The sequence below is a fragment of the Rhinatrema bivittatum genome, chromosome 4 (assembly GCF_901001135.1).
Source record: "Rhinatrema bivittatum chromosome 4, aRhiBiv1.1, whole genome shotgun sequence".
Lineage (NCBI taxonomy): Eukaryota > Metazoa > Chordata > Amphibia > Gymnophiona > Rhinatrematidae > Rhinatrema > Rhinatrema bivittatum.
The window spans coordinates 418,658,838-418,674,781 of NC_042618.1; the positions used below are offsets into that span (position 1 = coordinate 418,658,838).

Here is a 15,944-nt window from a genome sequence, read left to right on the forward strand (position 1 = left end):
ACCTTTATGGAAGGCGGCCACCACATTGACATGTATTCTGATGGAGGAAGTTTTTAGACCTGATTCTGACAAGTGCCAGAGATAGTCTAGAAACTTCGTGGTGGAACAGGTAAAGGGATCAAGGGATTGAGAACACCATGATTTAAACCTGTTCCATTTGTATAGGTAAGACTTTCTCGTGGAAGGCTTCCGTGAAGCAATCAGGACACGGGAAACTGGCTCCGAAAGGTTAAGTGGCTGAAGAATTAACCTTTCAACATCCAGGCCGTCAGGGACAAAGCTTGAAGATTGTGGTGGCGTAGGCACCCGCCGTTCTGAGTGATCAGAAGCAGGTCCGTTCCCAAGGGAATGTGCCTGCGGATGGAGAGATCCTGAAGTATTGGGTACCACACTTGGCGAGGCCAGTGAGGTGCTATCAGGATCATGCATCCTTTTTCCTGACGTAACTTCATGAGAGTCTTTGAGAGAAGCGGAAGTGGAGGGAATGCATATAGGAGACCAGCTGCCCATGAGAGGGAGAACGCATCTCTTGGCTGTGTTGGCTGCGAGTGAGAGAACAAAAGTTCTCTACCTTGCGGTTTTGAGGTGACGCAAAGAGATCTATGCGAGGATGACCCCAACGTTGGAATATTGCATCCGCTACTGTGGGGTTAGGGACCACTCATGCGGATGGAAAGCGCGACTTAGGTTGTCCGCCAACACATTGTCCACTCCCGGCAAATAGGTGGCCCTGAGGTACATGGAGTGGGAAAGGGCCTCCGCCCATATCTGCGCAGCTTCCTGACACAGAAGGTAGGAGCCCTTCCCTCCCTGTTTGTTGATGTACCACATGGCCACCTGGTTGTCCGTCTGAATCAGGATGACCTGATTGGAAAGTCGATCCTGAAATACCCTGAGAGCATATCTGATTGCTTGAAGCTCCAAGAAATTGATTTGGTGTTTGGCTTCCTCTGGAGACCAAGTTGCTTGTGTTTGCAAATCGGCCACATGGGCTCCCCAGCCGAGGTTGGAAGCATTGGTGGTGAGACGTATTCGAGGGTCTGGAGCCTGGAAGGGCAGGCCTTGGAGGAGATTGATCTGATTTTTCCACCAGGCTAGAGACTGACTGAGTTGGTGATGTGGACAGTGGTTGATAGAGGTTGGACGGACTGAGTCCATTGTGACCTTAGAGTTCACTGCATGACTCTCATGGCCAAACGGGCCATTGGGGTAACCTGTACTGAGGACACCATGTGTCCCAGTAGGATGAGGAAGTGGCGTGCAGTCGTGCAGCACTGAGACATAGAAACATAGAAATGACGGCAGAAGACGACCAAACGGCCCATCCAGTCTGCCCAGCAAGCTTCACACATTTTTTTCTCATACTTATCTGTTTCTCTTAGCTCTTTGGTTCTATTTCCCTTCCACCCCCACCATTAATGTAGAGAGCAGTGATGGAGCTGCATCCAAGTGAAATATCAAGCTTGATTAGTTAGGGGTAGTAACCGCTGCAATAAACAAGCTACACCCATGATTATTTGTTTTACCCAGACTATGCTATTCAGCCCTTATTGGTTGTTTTTCTTCTCCCCTGCCGTTGAAGCAGGGAGCTATGCTGGATATGCGTGAAGTATCAGTTTTTCTTCTCCCCTGCCGTTGAAGCAGAGAGCTATGCTGGATATGCGTGAAGTATCAGTTTTTCTTCTCCCCTGCCGTTGAAGCAGAGAGCTATGCTGGATATGCGTGAAGTATCAGTTTTTCTTCTCCCCTGCCGTTGAAGCAGAGAGCTATGCTGGATATGCGTGAAGTATCAGTTTTTCTTCTCCCCTGCCGTTGAAGCAGAGAGCTATGCTGGATATGCATTGAAAGTGAAGTATCAGGCTTATTTGGTTTGGGGTAGTAACCGCCGTAACAAGCCAGCTACTCCCCGCTTTGTGAGTGCAAATCCTTTTTTCCACATTTCCTCTTGCTGTTGAAGCTTAGAGCGATGTTGGAGTCACAGTAACCATGTGTATGTTTATTGAATAAGGGTATTATCTCCAGGCAGTAGCCGTCATTCTGGCGAGCCACCCACTCTTCATTGACGGCCTCTTGACTTTATGGATCCACAATGTTTATCCCACGCCCCTTTGAAGTCCTTCACAGTTCTGGTCTTCACCACTTCCTCCGGAAGGGCATTCCAGGCATCCACCACCCTCTCCGTGAAGAAATACTTCCTGACATTGGTTCTGAATCTTCCTCCCTGGAGCTTCAAATCGTGACCCCTGATTCTGCTGATTTTTTTCCTACAGAAAAGGTTTGTCATTGTCTTTGGATCATTAAAACCTTTCATGTATCTGAAAGTCTGTATCATATCACCTCTGCTCCTCCTTTCCTCCAGGGTGTACATATTTAGATTCTTCAATCTCTCCTCATAAGTCATTTGATGAAGACCTTCCACCTTTTTGGTCGCCCTTCTCTGGACCGCCTCCATCTTGTCTCTGTCTCTTCGGAGATATGGTCTCCAGAACTGAACACAATACTCCACGTGAGGTCTCACCAAGAACCTGTACAAGGGGATAATCATTTCCCTTTTCTTACTTGTTATTCCTCTCTCTATGCAGCCCAGAATTCTTCTGGCTTTAGCTATCACCTTGTCACATTGTTTCGCCGACTTCAGACCATTAGACACCATCACCCCAAGGTCTCTTTCCTGCTCCGTGCACATCAGCCTTTCTCCCCCCACTGAATACAGTTCATTCGGATTTCCACTCCCCATATGCATGACTCTGCACTTCTTGGCATTGAATCTCAGCTGCCATATCTTCGACCACTCTTCCATCTTCCTTAAATCCTGTCTCATTCTCTCCACTCCTTTCGGCGTGTCCACTCTGTTGCAGATCTTAGTGTCATCCGCAAAAAGACATACCTTACCTTCTATCCCTTCCGCAATGTCGCTCACAAAGATATTGAAAAGGACCGGTCCCAACACCGATCCCTGCGGTACACCGCTTAAAACCGCTCTCTCTTCAGAGAGAGTTCCATTTACCATCACACATTGTCTTCTGTCCGTCAACCAGTTTGCAATCCAGGCCACCACCTCGGCACTCACTCCTAAGCTTCTCATTTTATTCACCAGTCTCCTGTGCGGAGACTGTAGCAGATGTGCGAGGGAGATGAGAGTGAGAGCTCGCTGTCGAGGCAGAAATGCCTTTGCCTGCAAGGTGTCCAAGTCTGCCCCTATGAATGCTAAAGTTTTAGATGGGACTAAGCAGGATTTTGCTTAGTTGACGAGAAATCCTAGCGAAGTCAGAGTGTGTAAAGTAAGACATAGGGACGACAGAGCAGCTTGCTGAGTGGGAGCCCTCATCAACCAATCGTCTAGATAGGGGTAGACGTGAACACCTTGAGTCCTGAGGAAGGCTGCTACTAATACGAGGCACTTGGTGAAGACTCTTGGTACAGATGCCAGGCCGAATGGGAGCACTCGGTATTGATAGTGCTTGGGGCCTACTAGAAATCTCAGGAACCTGCGATGACATGGATTTATCGCAATGTGCGTGTACGCATCTTGGAGATTGAGAGAGCAGAGCCAGTCTCCTTTTTGCAGAAGAGGAAGGAGGGAACCCAAGGTTACCATCTTGAACGTTTCCCATTGGAGGTACTTGTCGAGGGCACGTAGGTCCAGAATTGGACGAACGCCTCCTGATTTTTGGGGGATTAGAAAGTACCAGGAATAGAATCCTAGGCCTTGTTCAGAGTAAGATACTGGTTCTATTGCTCTGGACTGGAGGAGGAGGGAGACATCCTTCTCCAGGAGTAGTGAGTGGTCAGATGTTCTCCACGCCTGTAGAGGTGGGGAGTCCGGTGGAATGGAGAGAAAGTTCAGGTGATAACCTTGAGAGATTATGGTGAGGACCCACTGGTCTGAGGTGATTGTGTGCCACCTGTTGTTGAAATGGTATAATCGACCTCCCACTGGTATCTAAGGCAGTGGAAACTGGCTGCTGCTCTCTATGCAGGAGTCAAAAACTGGAAGCAGGGCCCGGTTGAGGAGCTGCTTGCGGCTTTTGTTTACAAGGTTGATGAGACTGGGCCTTTTGGAAAGGTCTCATGGAACGAGTCCTTTCCAGAGGTGGATAGGACTTCTTTGAACAGAAGAATGACTTTTTAGTCTCCTTCCTGAAAGGCTGTTTGGAGGAATACTCAGAGGGCATCAGAGAGAGCTGGCGAAGGGTCTCATGATGGTCCTTGAGTTCTGCCACTCTGCTGAATCTGTTCCCCAAACAGATTGTCTCCTATGCAGGGCAGATCAGATAATCTGTCTTGTACTTCAGGGCGCAAGTCCGAAGACTTAAGCCAGTCCCATCTTCTTGCCGAAATAGCAGTTGCAGATACCCTGGAAGCGGTGTCAAAGATATCAAAAGAAGATCTTATTTCATGCTTCCTTGCCTCAAAACCCTTGTGTACTAGGGATAGAAGTTGTTCCTGGAATTGCTGAGGCAGGGACTCTGCAAAGTCCTGTATCTGCTTGAATAAGACCCTGTTGTACTTGGTCATATACAGCTGGTAGGAGGCGATCCGAGAGATAAGCATCAATCCCTGGAAGACACGCCGGCCAATGGCATCCAGGAATTTCTGTTCCTTACCTGGGGGAAAGGAAGAGTAGGGTTTTGATCTTTTTGCCCTTTTTTGGGCAGATTCTACAACCACAGATTGGTGATCCAGCTGAGGTTTCTGGAATCTTGGGGCTGACTGGACCAAATAAGTGGTATCAGCTTTTCTGTTGACTGGAGCAACAGAACCAGGGTGTTCCCAGTTCTTTTTGAGGAGATCCAAAAGAACCTGGTGAATAGGGATGGAGGTTATTTCCTTGGGAGCATCCAGGAATTGTAACAGCTCCATCATTTAATGTCTATCATCTTGTTCAGTCTGCAATTGGAAGGGAACCAATTCAGATATTTCCTTTACAAAATTTATGAAGAATAGGTCCTCTGGAGGAGAACGCTTCCTGCTTTCAGTAGGAGAAGGTGGCGATGGCAAGTCATCGGTGTCTTGAGAAGAATTGTCGGTCCAGGTGTCATAGGGATCAGGACCTGCCCCTCTAGGAGCCTGAGAAGGACGGGACGATGGTATTCCTGAAGGTCCCGGTCTAGGTTCTGAAGGCATCAAGGGAAGTGCTGGAGGCACCGATGAAGGCTTAGAGGGCACTGGTGCAGGCATCGAGGGCATTGATGGATGGATTAGTGGCACTGATGTGCGCATCGGCATCGATGGTTGAGGCATCGGAAGAACTCCCGATGGAGGAATGTGGAACGGTGTTTCCCCTCCCGATGACAGGGTCCACCCAGGATCCATTGGTGGAAAAGCGGCTATAAGCGCTTCCATCTTCGAGAGCAGCGGTGCCAGTGCTGCCTGAATCGGATTGGTGGTCGGTTCCACAATCGGCACCGGTTTCGGTGTTGGAGGAACTTAGAGTCTGTGCATCACCTTATTGTTGGCCTCCTGAACCTTCCGGTCCAGTTCTTCACGGAGACCTGGAGCAAGCAGCCCCAGCTCCGGAAGGAAAGAAGGAGGCAGATGCATAGCCGGAGGGACCACCGTTAAAGGCGGAGTCACGGCTCCCAATACCCGTCCGGGTGAGGGTTGCCTCGGTGACCCGGTCGCAGAAAGGGTCAGTGCCTTTTCTGGATGGGGTTTCTTCGATGGTGGCTCGGACGAATGCGAGGTCGAAGATTTTCCTTCCTCGATGGTCCGAGACTTGCGGTGTCGATGCCAATGTTTCTCTCTATGATCCCCTCGGTCCTGAGGGGGAGTAGAGGTAGTCGAAGGCTGAGAAGTCGTCGACGCCGGACGGTCACCAGCCAGTGGCCGTTACTGGTGCGAAGTGGACGGTGTCGGTTCAGGCGACGTTGATGCAATAGACGGCGTTGGAGTTTGAGAACGGAAGAGAATTTCCATTTTCTCCATTCTGGCCTTGCGACCTTTTGGTGTCATTAAGTCACATTTGGTGCAAGTCAGGACATCATGCTCGCACCCGAGACACATTACACAGACTCTATGCGGGTCTGTAATGGACATGGTGTGAGTACAGTCCGGGCACCGACGGAACCCCGATGCCATGGCCTTTGAAAAATTTAGCCACGTTATGGTCAATGGCCAGTAGGCCGCAAGGGCCAAACTCGACGGGAATCGATCGAAACCAAGTAAAAAAAACTTACTGGAGTATCGCGGAGTCAAAAATTCGGAGGGATCCCTGGGGGGATGAAAGTTTTTAGTAATTCCGTGAGGAAAATTCCTGTCAGGAATCTCTGTGGAGCTCCTTAACCCACGTGGCTACTGCTGCGCGGAAAAAAGAAGACTGAAGAGGGACCCCTGCTGGCTGCAGGTTTAGTGCCATGCTGGGCATGCCTAGTAGGTGCCAGTCACAGTTCTAGAAACTTTGACAAAAGTGTTCCGTGATTGGGCTCCATCCTGTGATGTCACCCATATGTGAGGACAACCATCCTGCTTGTCCTGTGAGAAAGGTCCTACCTACATCTTGTTTGCTGACCCTTAATTCTATATGTCTATAGGAACAAAATTTTAGGGCTTAATTTCCCTGTGCTTAAAATTGTGTTATAAGCTCTTTGTGTCAGGGACCTTGTAATCAGGTAACATGTTATACAGTGCTATGTATATAGGTGGCAGTAAATATTACCATCCTGAGAAAAATAAGAAGACACATTTAGGTTGACTAGCTGGCGACAGCCAGTCCAAGAAGGTAATAATTTTTTCAAAGCAGTGCACTATACTGTGCACTGTGTTCAATTTTTGGCAACTCACCTGAAGCAGGCACTCTTGTGTCGAAACACTAAAATTAGGTGAATACACCTGTGGGTGTTATTTGTCAAACTACTGAAGTTTAACATCCGGGCACTCATTGTGGATAGTCATATTAGTTAACATTATTAAATTTTGCCACACCTGGTAGATGATTATATCTACTGGCTACTGATTTGCACTGGAAAATTGTACAGCATTGACTATGCTTTGATGATGCTACATTTATCGTTGTAGAGCACCGATGATACCAAATTTAGAGCTAGATGAACTAAGCCATGATGTTTTTCCTGGGAAAGGTTCCACTATTGTTGGGGGGGGGGGTATCACCATGATAATGGACACCTCCCCCATAAAAATGCTGCGGCAGTATTACCACGTTGTTTTGTCTCATAGCAAAACACCACATGGCAAAACAACATGGCATCGGACCTTTACACGTGAGGGTGGCGCCCATAGCACTTATGTGACTGAGGCAAGGTCAGGTTGGCGCCATTTTGAAAAATGGCACTGACTGGCCCTGGGCTAGGAGGGCTCCAGGCCCTTTCACTGGTAGAATTTCATACTTTAGAGGTATGGGAGTACAGGAGGGGGATCAGGGGATGGGCTTACTAGAAATCAACACCTTTTTTTTACTTGGAGGGTCCGGGGGGGAGGTGGGAGGGGGTCATGCTATAGACCAACAAAGTCTTTATAGATTTTGGGGTTTGGGGTCAGGCCTAGGGGGGGAATGTATGGCACTTTTTTGAGTGGGAGCATGGGAGGGAATTTGGTCATCATGGCCTGCTTGGAGATTGGGGGTGTTGTCGTGGTGCGACTATTTGTAATTTTTTTTTACATTTGGTTGTTGGGGCTGCCTCGAGTGGCGGCCCCGGGATGAGCACTGTTGATGCCTCCCACACATGGCTATACATTTTCGGCTTTTTGTTTTTAGGTTAGTATGGTCCTTTAAATCGAATGTGGGAGCCTCAGGACCCTCGTTAGGATCCCGAGGGTCCCAAGGTTCCCATGTTAGATAACCATTTCCTCAAGAGGTGTAGGTAAATTAATATGGCTGACAACTTTCTAACAGGCTGATACTGTAAAAATTGCAGGAGAACAGGCGCTCCATGTTGAGCACCTGCTCTCCCGATGCACGCCCAGGCACCTCTCCTGGGCAAGTGATTCTCTATTTAAATGAGGCGGCATGCTAATAAGGAGGCAAGTGATTCTCTATTTAAATGAGGCGGCATGCTAATAAGGAGGCAAGTGATTCTCTATTTAAATGAGGCGGCTCGCTAATAAGAAGGCTGGTAAAATTAAGCGCCTGTGAGGGCGCTTAATTTTACCAGCGTCCGTTTTCCTAACCCATAGCCATGGGTTAGGAAAACGGACACTGGTAAAATTAAGCGCCCATTTTTCTAACCCACTGACCGGCAGGCAGATTTAAATTTATTTTTTTTTAAATTTTAGGTTCCTCAGACTTAATATCGCTAGGATATTAAGTCGGAGCAGTTTTTTCTGCTTTTCTGTATACTTTTCTGGGTTGTTTAGAACTTAATGCCTGCCCTTGGGCAGGCATTAATTTCTGAGAGTAAAATGTGTGGCCAAGCCGCACATTTTACTTTCAGTATCCCGGGCAACTAACTAATAGGCTCATCAACATGCATTTGCATGTGATGGACGCTATTAGTTTTTGGGGGGTTGGCCGCACGTTTTCAATGTACTCTTATGGGTAATAAGAGCATGTCAGAAACGTGCGGCCAACCCCCCCCGAAAACTAATAGTGCTCATTGGCCTGTAAGTCGGCTGCGTTAATTTATTTGAATCATATTGCCTATTCATTTGCTGCTTTGCATGGATTTGCAATACTCATTCCCTTCCTTATTACAATGACCTGCAAAGCAGGTCATTGTAATAAGGAAGGGAATCTGGGCAGGGCTATGCTAAATATCACGTATATAGTGCAATGTCAACGTGATAGGGCTATATCATGCTACATACACTGTTTAACTCACGTTAGAGCCCTACCGCGGCTTGATGCATCTCTCAGTTAGTGTTTCACTATTTCAGAGCATTTGTCTGACATTTTCTATGCTGTTTTCCTTAACACCTACTGCAGAACTGTCAATGAAGATTTTAACATAATGGTTTATCCTGCATGCACAGTTGATGGAATTCAAACCATGGCAGAAGGGCTGAGTCTTCATTTTTAAGGGATGATAAACAGAGGTATTGCAGTTACACATTCACGATCATATCTCTCCAGTGTTAGCTAAGCTACACTGGCTTCCAATTCAATGGCACATGAAATATAAGTTTGCAGTCATGGTTCATAATCTCCTCCAGCTCTGTTCTTTTCCCTGGACTAACGCTCTTTTAAAAATATATACTCCAACCAGAATTTAGCATTCCTTGAATCGTGGCATGCTGGAAATTCTCTCACATAAATTGGTTCAGTTGCAAGAGACAAGAGAAAGGTTATTCTCAGTAGCAGCTCCCATATTCTGGCATTCGCTCCCTATTAATTTGTGGCTAAAGACAGATACCAAGAAGTTTAAAGCAGAATTAAAAACTTACTGCTTTAGGCTGGTATTTTTATAAACTTGCTGCTCATATCAAAGCTATACTTTTATATCAGCAATCTGTGATAGATTTTATTTTTGTTGTTATTAGTTTAGTATTTTTAGTATCTGTATTTTTAGACATCATGGAAAGTATGGATTGGTCCAAATTATCAGCACGCTCAATGTAATCTGGTGGGAACATCTTTCATTTAGTTTTTATTAATTCTTCTCTGCTTACAACTCAGAAGTATTCCTGGTTGGCTGAATCTGTACCAAGGTCTGATCATTTCTTACTGAGAACCTCTTTATATCTAACCAAACCAGTAGCAGCAAGTAAGCAGCATGATAACGTACTGTTGAGATGACGAATGATCACTGCTCAGTCATGAAACTCTGCTCTTGAGCTCCAATTAGATCTGAACTCCTGCCCTGACAGTGAATTTGCTTTACCAACATGGACTAAAACTCTGACGAATATTTTAGATACGATTCCACCAGTTCAGGCTAGGAAGTGCAAACTCACCAAACCACAAGGCTGGATCGCACAGAGGCTCAGATCTAAGTGGCGCCAATTGAGACAATATGAATGTTGCGTCCGTCGGACTCAGACGGCTTTGTCCCACATGCCTCACCTCAATATTTGCTTTCTCCACCAGCCTCGGGAAAATGACGACCACCGCGTTTGCTTGCCGCACTCCCCGGCATCCCTGGAACGGCTATGGTAAGGCATTCCGCCATGATTCACCTGAGGGCCTCCTAGGGTGTGCGTGCGTGCACGCACTACCCATGTCTTTATTCCAACATTGGTGAAAACCTCGGGGGCGTCCCCCTTGAGTGACGTCAACAGCAGGGTATTTAGCCTGCCCATTTGCTGACTGACTTTGAGTTAGCAAGGACTGAATTCATCCGGTCTAAGCTGCTCTGCCGCTTCTTGTTGCTGCTGGAAGCTCTCCTTACCCTCCGGGGTTTTACTAACTTGGGTACCCACTCCTCGGGGGCCCTATGCTTCTTTCAGGTGCTTGTCTAGTATCCAGGTACTCGCTCCTCGAGGGCCTGAGTTGTCTACCTTGGTGCCTGCTACCATTACTTCTACCTGCTGGGAACTTCACCATTACAGTTACAAGAGTGTGAGTAATCTAACATCTACCAGTCTGTCTGACCTACAGCTCCTCATTGGAAATCTGCATCAGAGCTCCCTACACCACCATTGTGGGACGGGTCTCCTCAACAGAGGACCCAAGACTGCTGCTGCAGGAATCTACTCACTACTGCCACCTCTGGTGAACTCTACAAGCGGTATAATAAAAACTCTCTCTGTGTTTGTGCATCTGATTCTAGCCTGGTACTGCAGTTCCCCGCGGGGCTCCTCCCCATGGGAGTGGCTATCACTGCAGCACCTAAGAATCCACCACACACCTCAAAACCATAACAATGAAAGGAAATGGCAGATGAATAGATCTGCGGACAACCTAATGGCATTCAGGAATTTCCTCAAACATTATCAACACCAAACCGAGGAAGCAAAAAGGTGTTACTACTCATCAATGATTCAAGAGGCAGGAAACAACCCGAAGATGCTATTCAATATTGTAAAAAATTTGACAACTACTGGACCTCCATCTTATGATCAGCATAAGATGGCTGCCCAAGTCATTGAAAGTAAAACATTTATACAATTTTCAGCATTGAGGTTAGCTAAAATTTCTGCATCATTGATTAGTCCCATCACTCCAGAGGTGAGGAACTGGAAGGAGATATTAGTTAAATGGGACTCATTTGAGCCATTCTCTACCATGGAGGTATCTAATATCATAATGTCTATGAATGCGGCCAATTGCCCTTTGTAAGGTCAATTTACTAAAAAGGGCCAGAGAGATCATCGCCCCTTCAATTAGTCATCTGCTCAACCTATCGCTATTGGAAGGTCATGTCCCTACCTTCCTTAAATCAGCTGCTATCCGATCACTCCTGAAAAAGCCCTTTCTTGACCAGGGTGACCTCTTAAACTATAGACCTTTTCTTCTTTGTCATTTTTGGTGAAAATTCTTTAGTCCATAGTACTGACCCAGTTAGAGGACTTTGTGGAAGACCATAAGGTACTGAATCAGTTTCAATACAGCTTCAGAAAATCTTTAATACAGAGATCCTTGCTGGTTTTCTTGATCAACTTGATCAAACATGGCTTTGGTCAGGGACATAACTACATTATTTTTATGTGGGATCTATCGGCTTTCTTTGATACCATTCACCACCAGAATCTCGTGTTGCGCCTGCAGGATCTCGGTATTACTGGCCATGTTTTAGACTGGTTCATATGCTACATTAGTGACAGAAAACAGCAGGCCTGTATTAATGTGACCCGGTCAAATTGGTTTCAAATTCCTTCGGGAGCCCCACAGGGATCAACTGAATCAGCATTACTGTTTAACATCTACTTAGCCCCTATCTGTTCAATTTTGGTTGACCTCTGTGAGGGCTTCCCAATCTATGCAGATGATATACAATTCTACATGCCAGTGAATGGGACCTGGCTGGAAATGCAGCCCAAGATCTCATCCAGTATGGCCACAATCAATTCCTGGCAGTAGCTCTGAATTTATCAAAGACAGAGATTTTGTTTTTGCAACATCATTCATCTGTTCCCATTCCATTATCAATGTCTATTGATGGGAATGCTATAAAAGTTGTTGATCAAGCAAGAAGTTTAGCAGTTATCATTGACTCCAAACAGTTATTTATTCCAAAAATCAGAACAGTAGTTAAATCTAGATTTTATAAGTTACGATTGTTACGGCCACTGAAAGTCCTTTTGCATCCCGTCGACTTTCGACTAGTAGTTCAAGCTCTTATAATGCCCTTGATTAACTACTGCAACACCTTATTTTTAGCTTTTCCTGTTTGCACCATTAAGACCCTGCAGCTTCTATAGAATGCTGCTGCCCTTCTTATATCTGGCTTCCCAGTTAGGGACCACATAACCCCTGTCTTGTAAGCTTACTCTAGCTCCCTGTTGCTTTTAAAATTAAATTTAAGATGGCTTTTCTAGTGCATAGTCGCTTCCACAGCAACATCATGGATTTCTACTATGATTAAGCCCTATTGCCCACTGAGATCTTTGCGCTTATCACAGAGAATGCTGCTTGATGTACCTTCCTTCAAGCAGGTTCATATATATATATGAATTAAAAAATCTGCATTCTCAGTGGCAAGACCAGTTTTTTGGAATAGTTTACCGAACAGTTGGAAATCTGTGACCTGCCTGAAAGTTTTTAAGAAACAATTATAAACCTTACTTTTTGAGCAAGTATATTATTAAGGATATTTTACCTTTTTAAGTTTAGCTTACATGATACTATGACCATTCCCTAACCTTTGTTTTTGGTATTTGCTCATCTTCTAAATGTTATTATGAGATGAAGTAAATTTTATTCTCTGACAGGTAGATTTTAAAATCGTTGCTTGCACAAAAATGGCTCCATACGTGTGTATATGGGTTGTGCACGAGCAACGCAAATTTTAAGAAACCGGAAAGTACGCGCATAGATATCTGTGCGCGTGTCAAGAATAAGGAGGCAGAAAAGGGGCGGGGCCAAGATTTTCGCACGTAACCCCCAAAGGATCTTGAACACTGGGGGGGGGGGGGGGGGAGAGACTGACAATCTGACACTCTCTATATCTACTCTTCAAAAATTCTTTCCATATTCACAGGTTTTTAACACCTGTGCAACATCCTGAGGGGGATCTGTACAGCAGTGCCCCAGCTCCATGCACCTTCAGAACATTGGACCTAGCTAAGGAGGTGAAGATTTCAAACATTTTAAAACTAATATCTCCTCAGAAATGAAATACAATTCAGGAAGGAAGAAGCAAAGCTCAATGATTTTGTTCATAACAACTACCAACTGAATTATCCTGGTTTTTTCTTATGTTCCCCTAGTTCTGTTCTGTTTCGTGGATCCCTTTCTCAGAGATATTTTCTTTTCAAAGTGGTTCTGTTGTAAAGATGAGCAGTTTTGTGGATGGGCAGACAAGATGAGCCGTATGGTCTTTTTCTGCTGTCATGTTGCTATTATCTGTTATCAAGTATTGCATTGTTCTGACTGTAACAGCAGCAGGGGAAATGCAGTTGAGTACAATAAGCTGTGCTTGCATTTGAGTTCGCAAGGAGAGCCGCTCTCCTTGCGAACTCAAATGCAAAAGCCTATGAATAAGCCTATTAATCCCGTGTCGGGGGACCCTATTTAAACTGTGCCTATTAATCCCGTGTCGGGGGACCCTATTTAAACTGTGCCTGTTCAAGCAATGGAGTTGCCGCCAATAAAAAGTGTATTTTGAAATCAATTTCAAGTTGTGGGGACTCATTGAACTCAACTGCATTTCCCCTGCTGCTGTTATTGAATGCTTGAAGTGCAGTTCCTCGCTCCTGCATTTGTGTTGTAGATTGTTCTGACTGTGCCATACCCTTCAGCCACAATGGGAGGAGCAGAGAAAATGTAGGGCAATCACCTTATTGGTCCATGAATAATCTAAAACCTTATTCAGAAAATTACTTCACGCTTTTCCAGGCCATTTGTTCATGAAAAGACATGACATGATTATATGGGAGTATTATTTTTTTCCTCTACGGTTTTCCCAGCATCAGTTTGCTGCAGTAGGAGTTTTTACAGATCAGGAGTGAAATGAGTAAACTTTATTACCCATGTAAATGAAAGGCTGCTCACCAAAGCCCTTCTTCTAACATGCCTACCTTTCAAATACTCTAGTCCTTCACTTCCCCTAAGTAGAAACAGGAAATTATAAAGTGCTTTTGCAATCTGGCTAAATACCTGCTGGTCATGTGTGACCTCAGCTGTATGTGAAACCAGATCTTTAGAAATGCAAGAGTAATGCCTAAACTCATTAGTTAGTCATCCAGAAATATGTTAGTTATTGCTGGATAAGGCAACAAGCTACAGACCAGCCTTTGTACAAAAGGACAGGAACAAGGGTTGCAGCATCCAGGGTAAGTATTACATGCTGTGGCCAAGACAATCCAAAGAGGAAGATGTACATGCAGTCAGTACAAGCTGATCATGAGAATACCATGAAACTCAATTCATTTAATATTATCCAGTACCTGCTCCTTGATAGCCCCCACATACATAGAGTTTCCCTTCTACTGCTCCTGCGCTGGAAGAGTTGGTTCTTAGGGAGAGCATCGGAAAAGGCATAGTGGGCCCCTCCCTCCAAAAATCACCATCTGCATTGTATATCTCCACAGCATCAAGACATTTCCGTGCTTGTCCTCTGTCTGGCCCAAGGCAGCCAATTCCACCTGGGGAGACCAATAAAAATCAGATACGCCTGGGGAACCTGCATAGAAAGTGCAACATACACAGGACAAAACAGATATCTGTTTCTACCTTCATAGTTTGGATTCGGTTTTCCTGTCCTGGCTCATGTACATTTTTTTTTCTTTAATTTAAATTATTTTGCTAGGCATAACAATTATGTTTCTGGTTTCCTATGAGAAGCATAACATAACATATCTTTTTACAATGGTACAGTTCAAGAAATGAACTCAAGATGAACACTCCATGCAAAAATATGACAACAGAACACACAATTAGAAGTAGTACAACTTGCCGAAAGTGGGTTCTTATGTGTGCTTTTCTTCCCAGCTTGGAATGGATCAAGTTACATCTGGACAGATTTAGATCCCAGCTTTTCAGGAAGCATCACTGGTAGCAAGAGGGGCTCATCTACCAGACCACATACTCATACTATGTACTATAGATATTAGACAGTATGAAGTTTTCAAATGATAAGAAATCATGTAAATGTATCTAGTATAATTTAAACAAGAGAAGCACAAGAGAAGCACGGTAGCTGAGAAAAAAACTCAACTCATTTTACTCTAGTCTAGGGCCAAAAGTCAAAATAGAATATTAGAGATATCGTATTTTGTTGGCTCCACACTAGGGGCCTCTGAGTACAGCTTGACAACGATGTCATTTTCTTTTGTTTCTAGTGCTCCTGCTCCGCTCATCTTAAACATTAAAAGGTTGATTTTAAAAGCCCTATGTGCACCAAAGCCAGGACATATGCATGTGTCTCGGGTTGGCACACGCCATGCAGATTTTGTGCCGGAGTACACGCGTATCTCCCGGTACCGGCACAAATCAAAAACTTTTAAAAAAGGGGCAGGACGTGAGCATGGTCTGAGCAAAGCTTGGGTGGGATATGAGCGTTCTAGGAAGTTACTTTGAAATGTGAGCAAATTCACGTGCACAAGCATGTGCCGGGGGTCCCCTACCGCGTAACTTTACTTCTGCTACGGACGGCGTGTAAGTATTAAAATAAAAAAAGTAGGCGAGTCAGCGGGGTTTTAAGTGTTGGGGGTAAAAGGGTAAAAGGGAGGCTAAATAACAAGGGGCGTTAGGGAATCTGATCCCTTAACTGGGCGAACTGGGAGAGAACTGGGAAAAAGGACTATTGTGTCGGCGCACGTATCTAATAAAATTCCCTCACTTATGCGGTAGAACCGGCATTTGCACATGTACGCATGTACAGACGAGTTTACATCATACGCGCATATGTTATAAAATGGCTGCGTCACTGGGCGCGAGCCAGCATATG

The 15,944-nt window shown here is 45.3% G+C and overlaps 1 protein-coding gene across 2 annotated transcripts in view; it reads right to left on the reverse strand.

Annotated features, from left to right (window-relative positions):
• The window catches only part of KBTBD12 (kelch repeat and BTB domain containing 12), a 98,526-nt gene that overhangs the window by 26,656 nt on the left and 55,926 nt on the right, over nucleotides 1-15,944 (reverse strand). For both annotated transcript variants that reach the window (XM_029601310.1, XM_029601311.1), the window contains exon 5: nucleotides 14,443-14,640. In XM_029601310.1, the coding sequence (XP_029457170.1) occupies nucleotides 14,443-14,640 (198 nt within the window). The remainder of the gene's footprint in view (nucleotides 1-14,442; nucleotides 14,641-15,944) is intronic.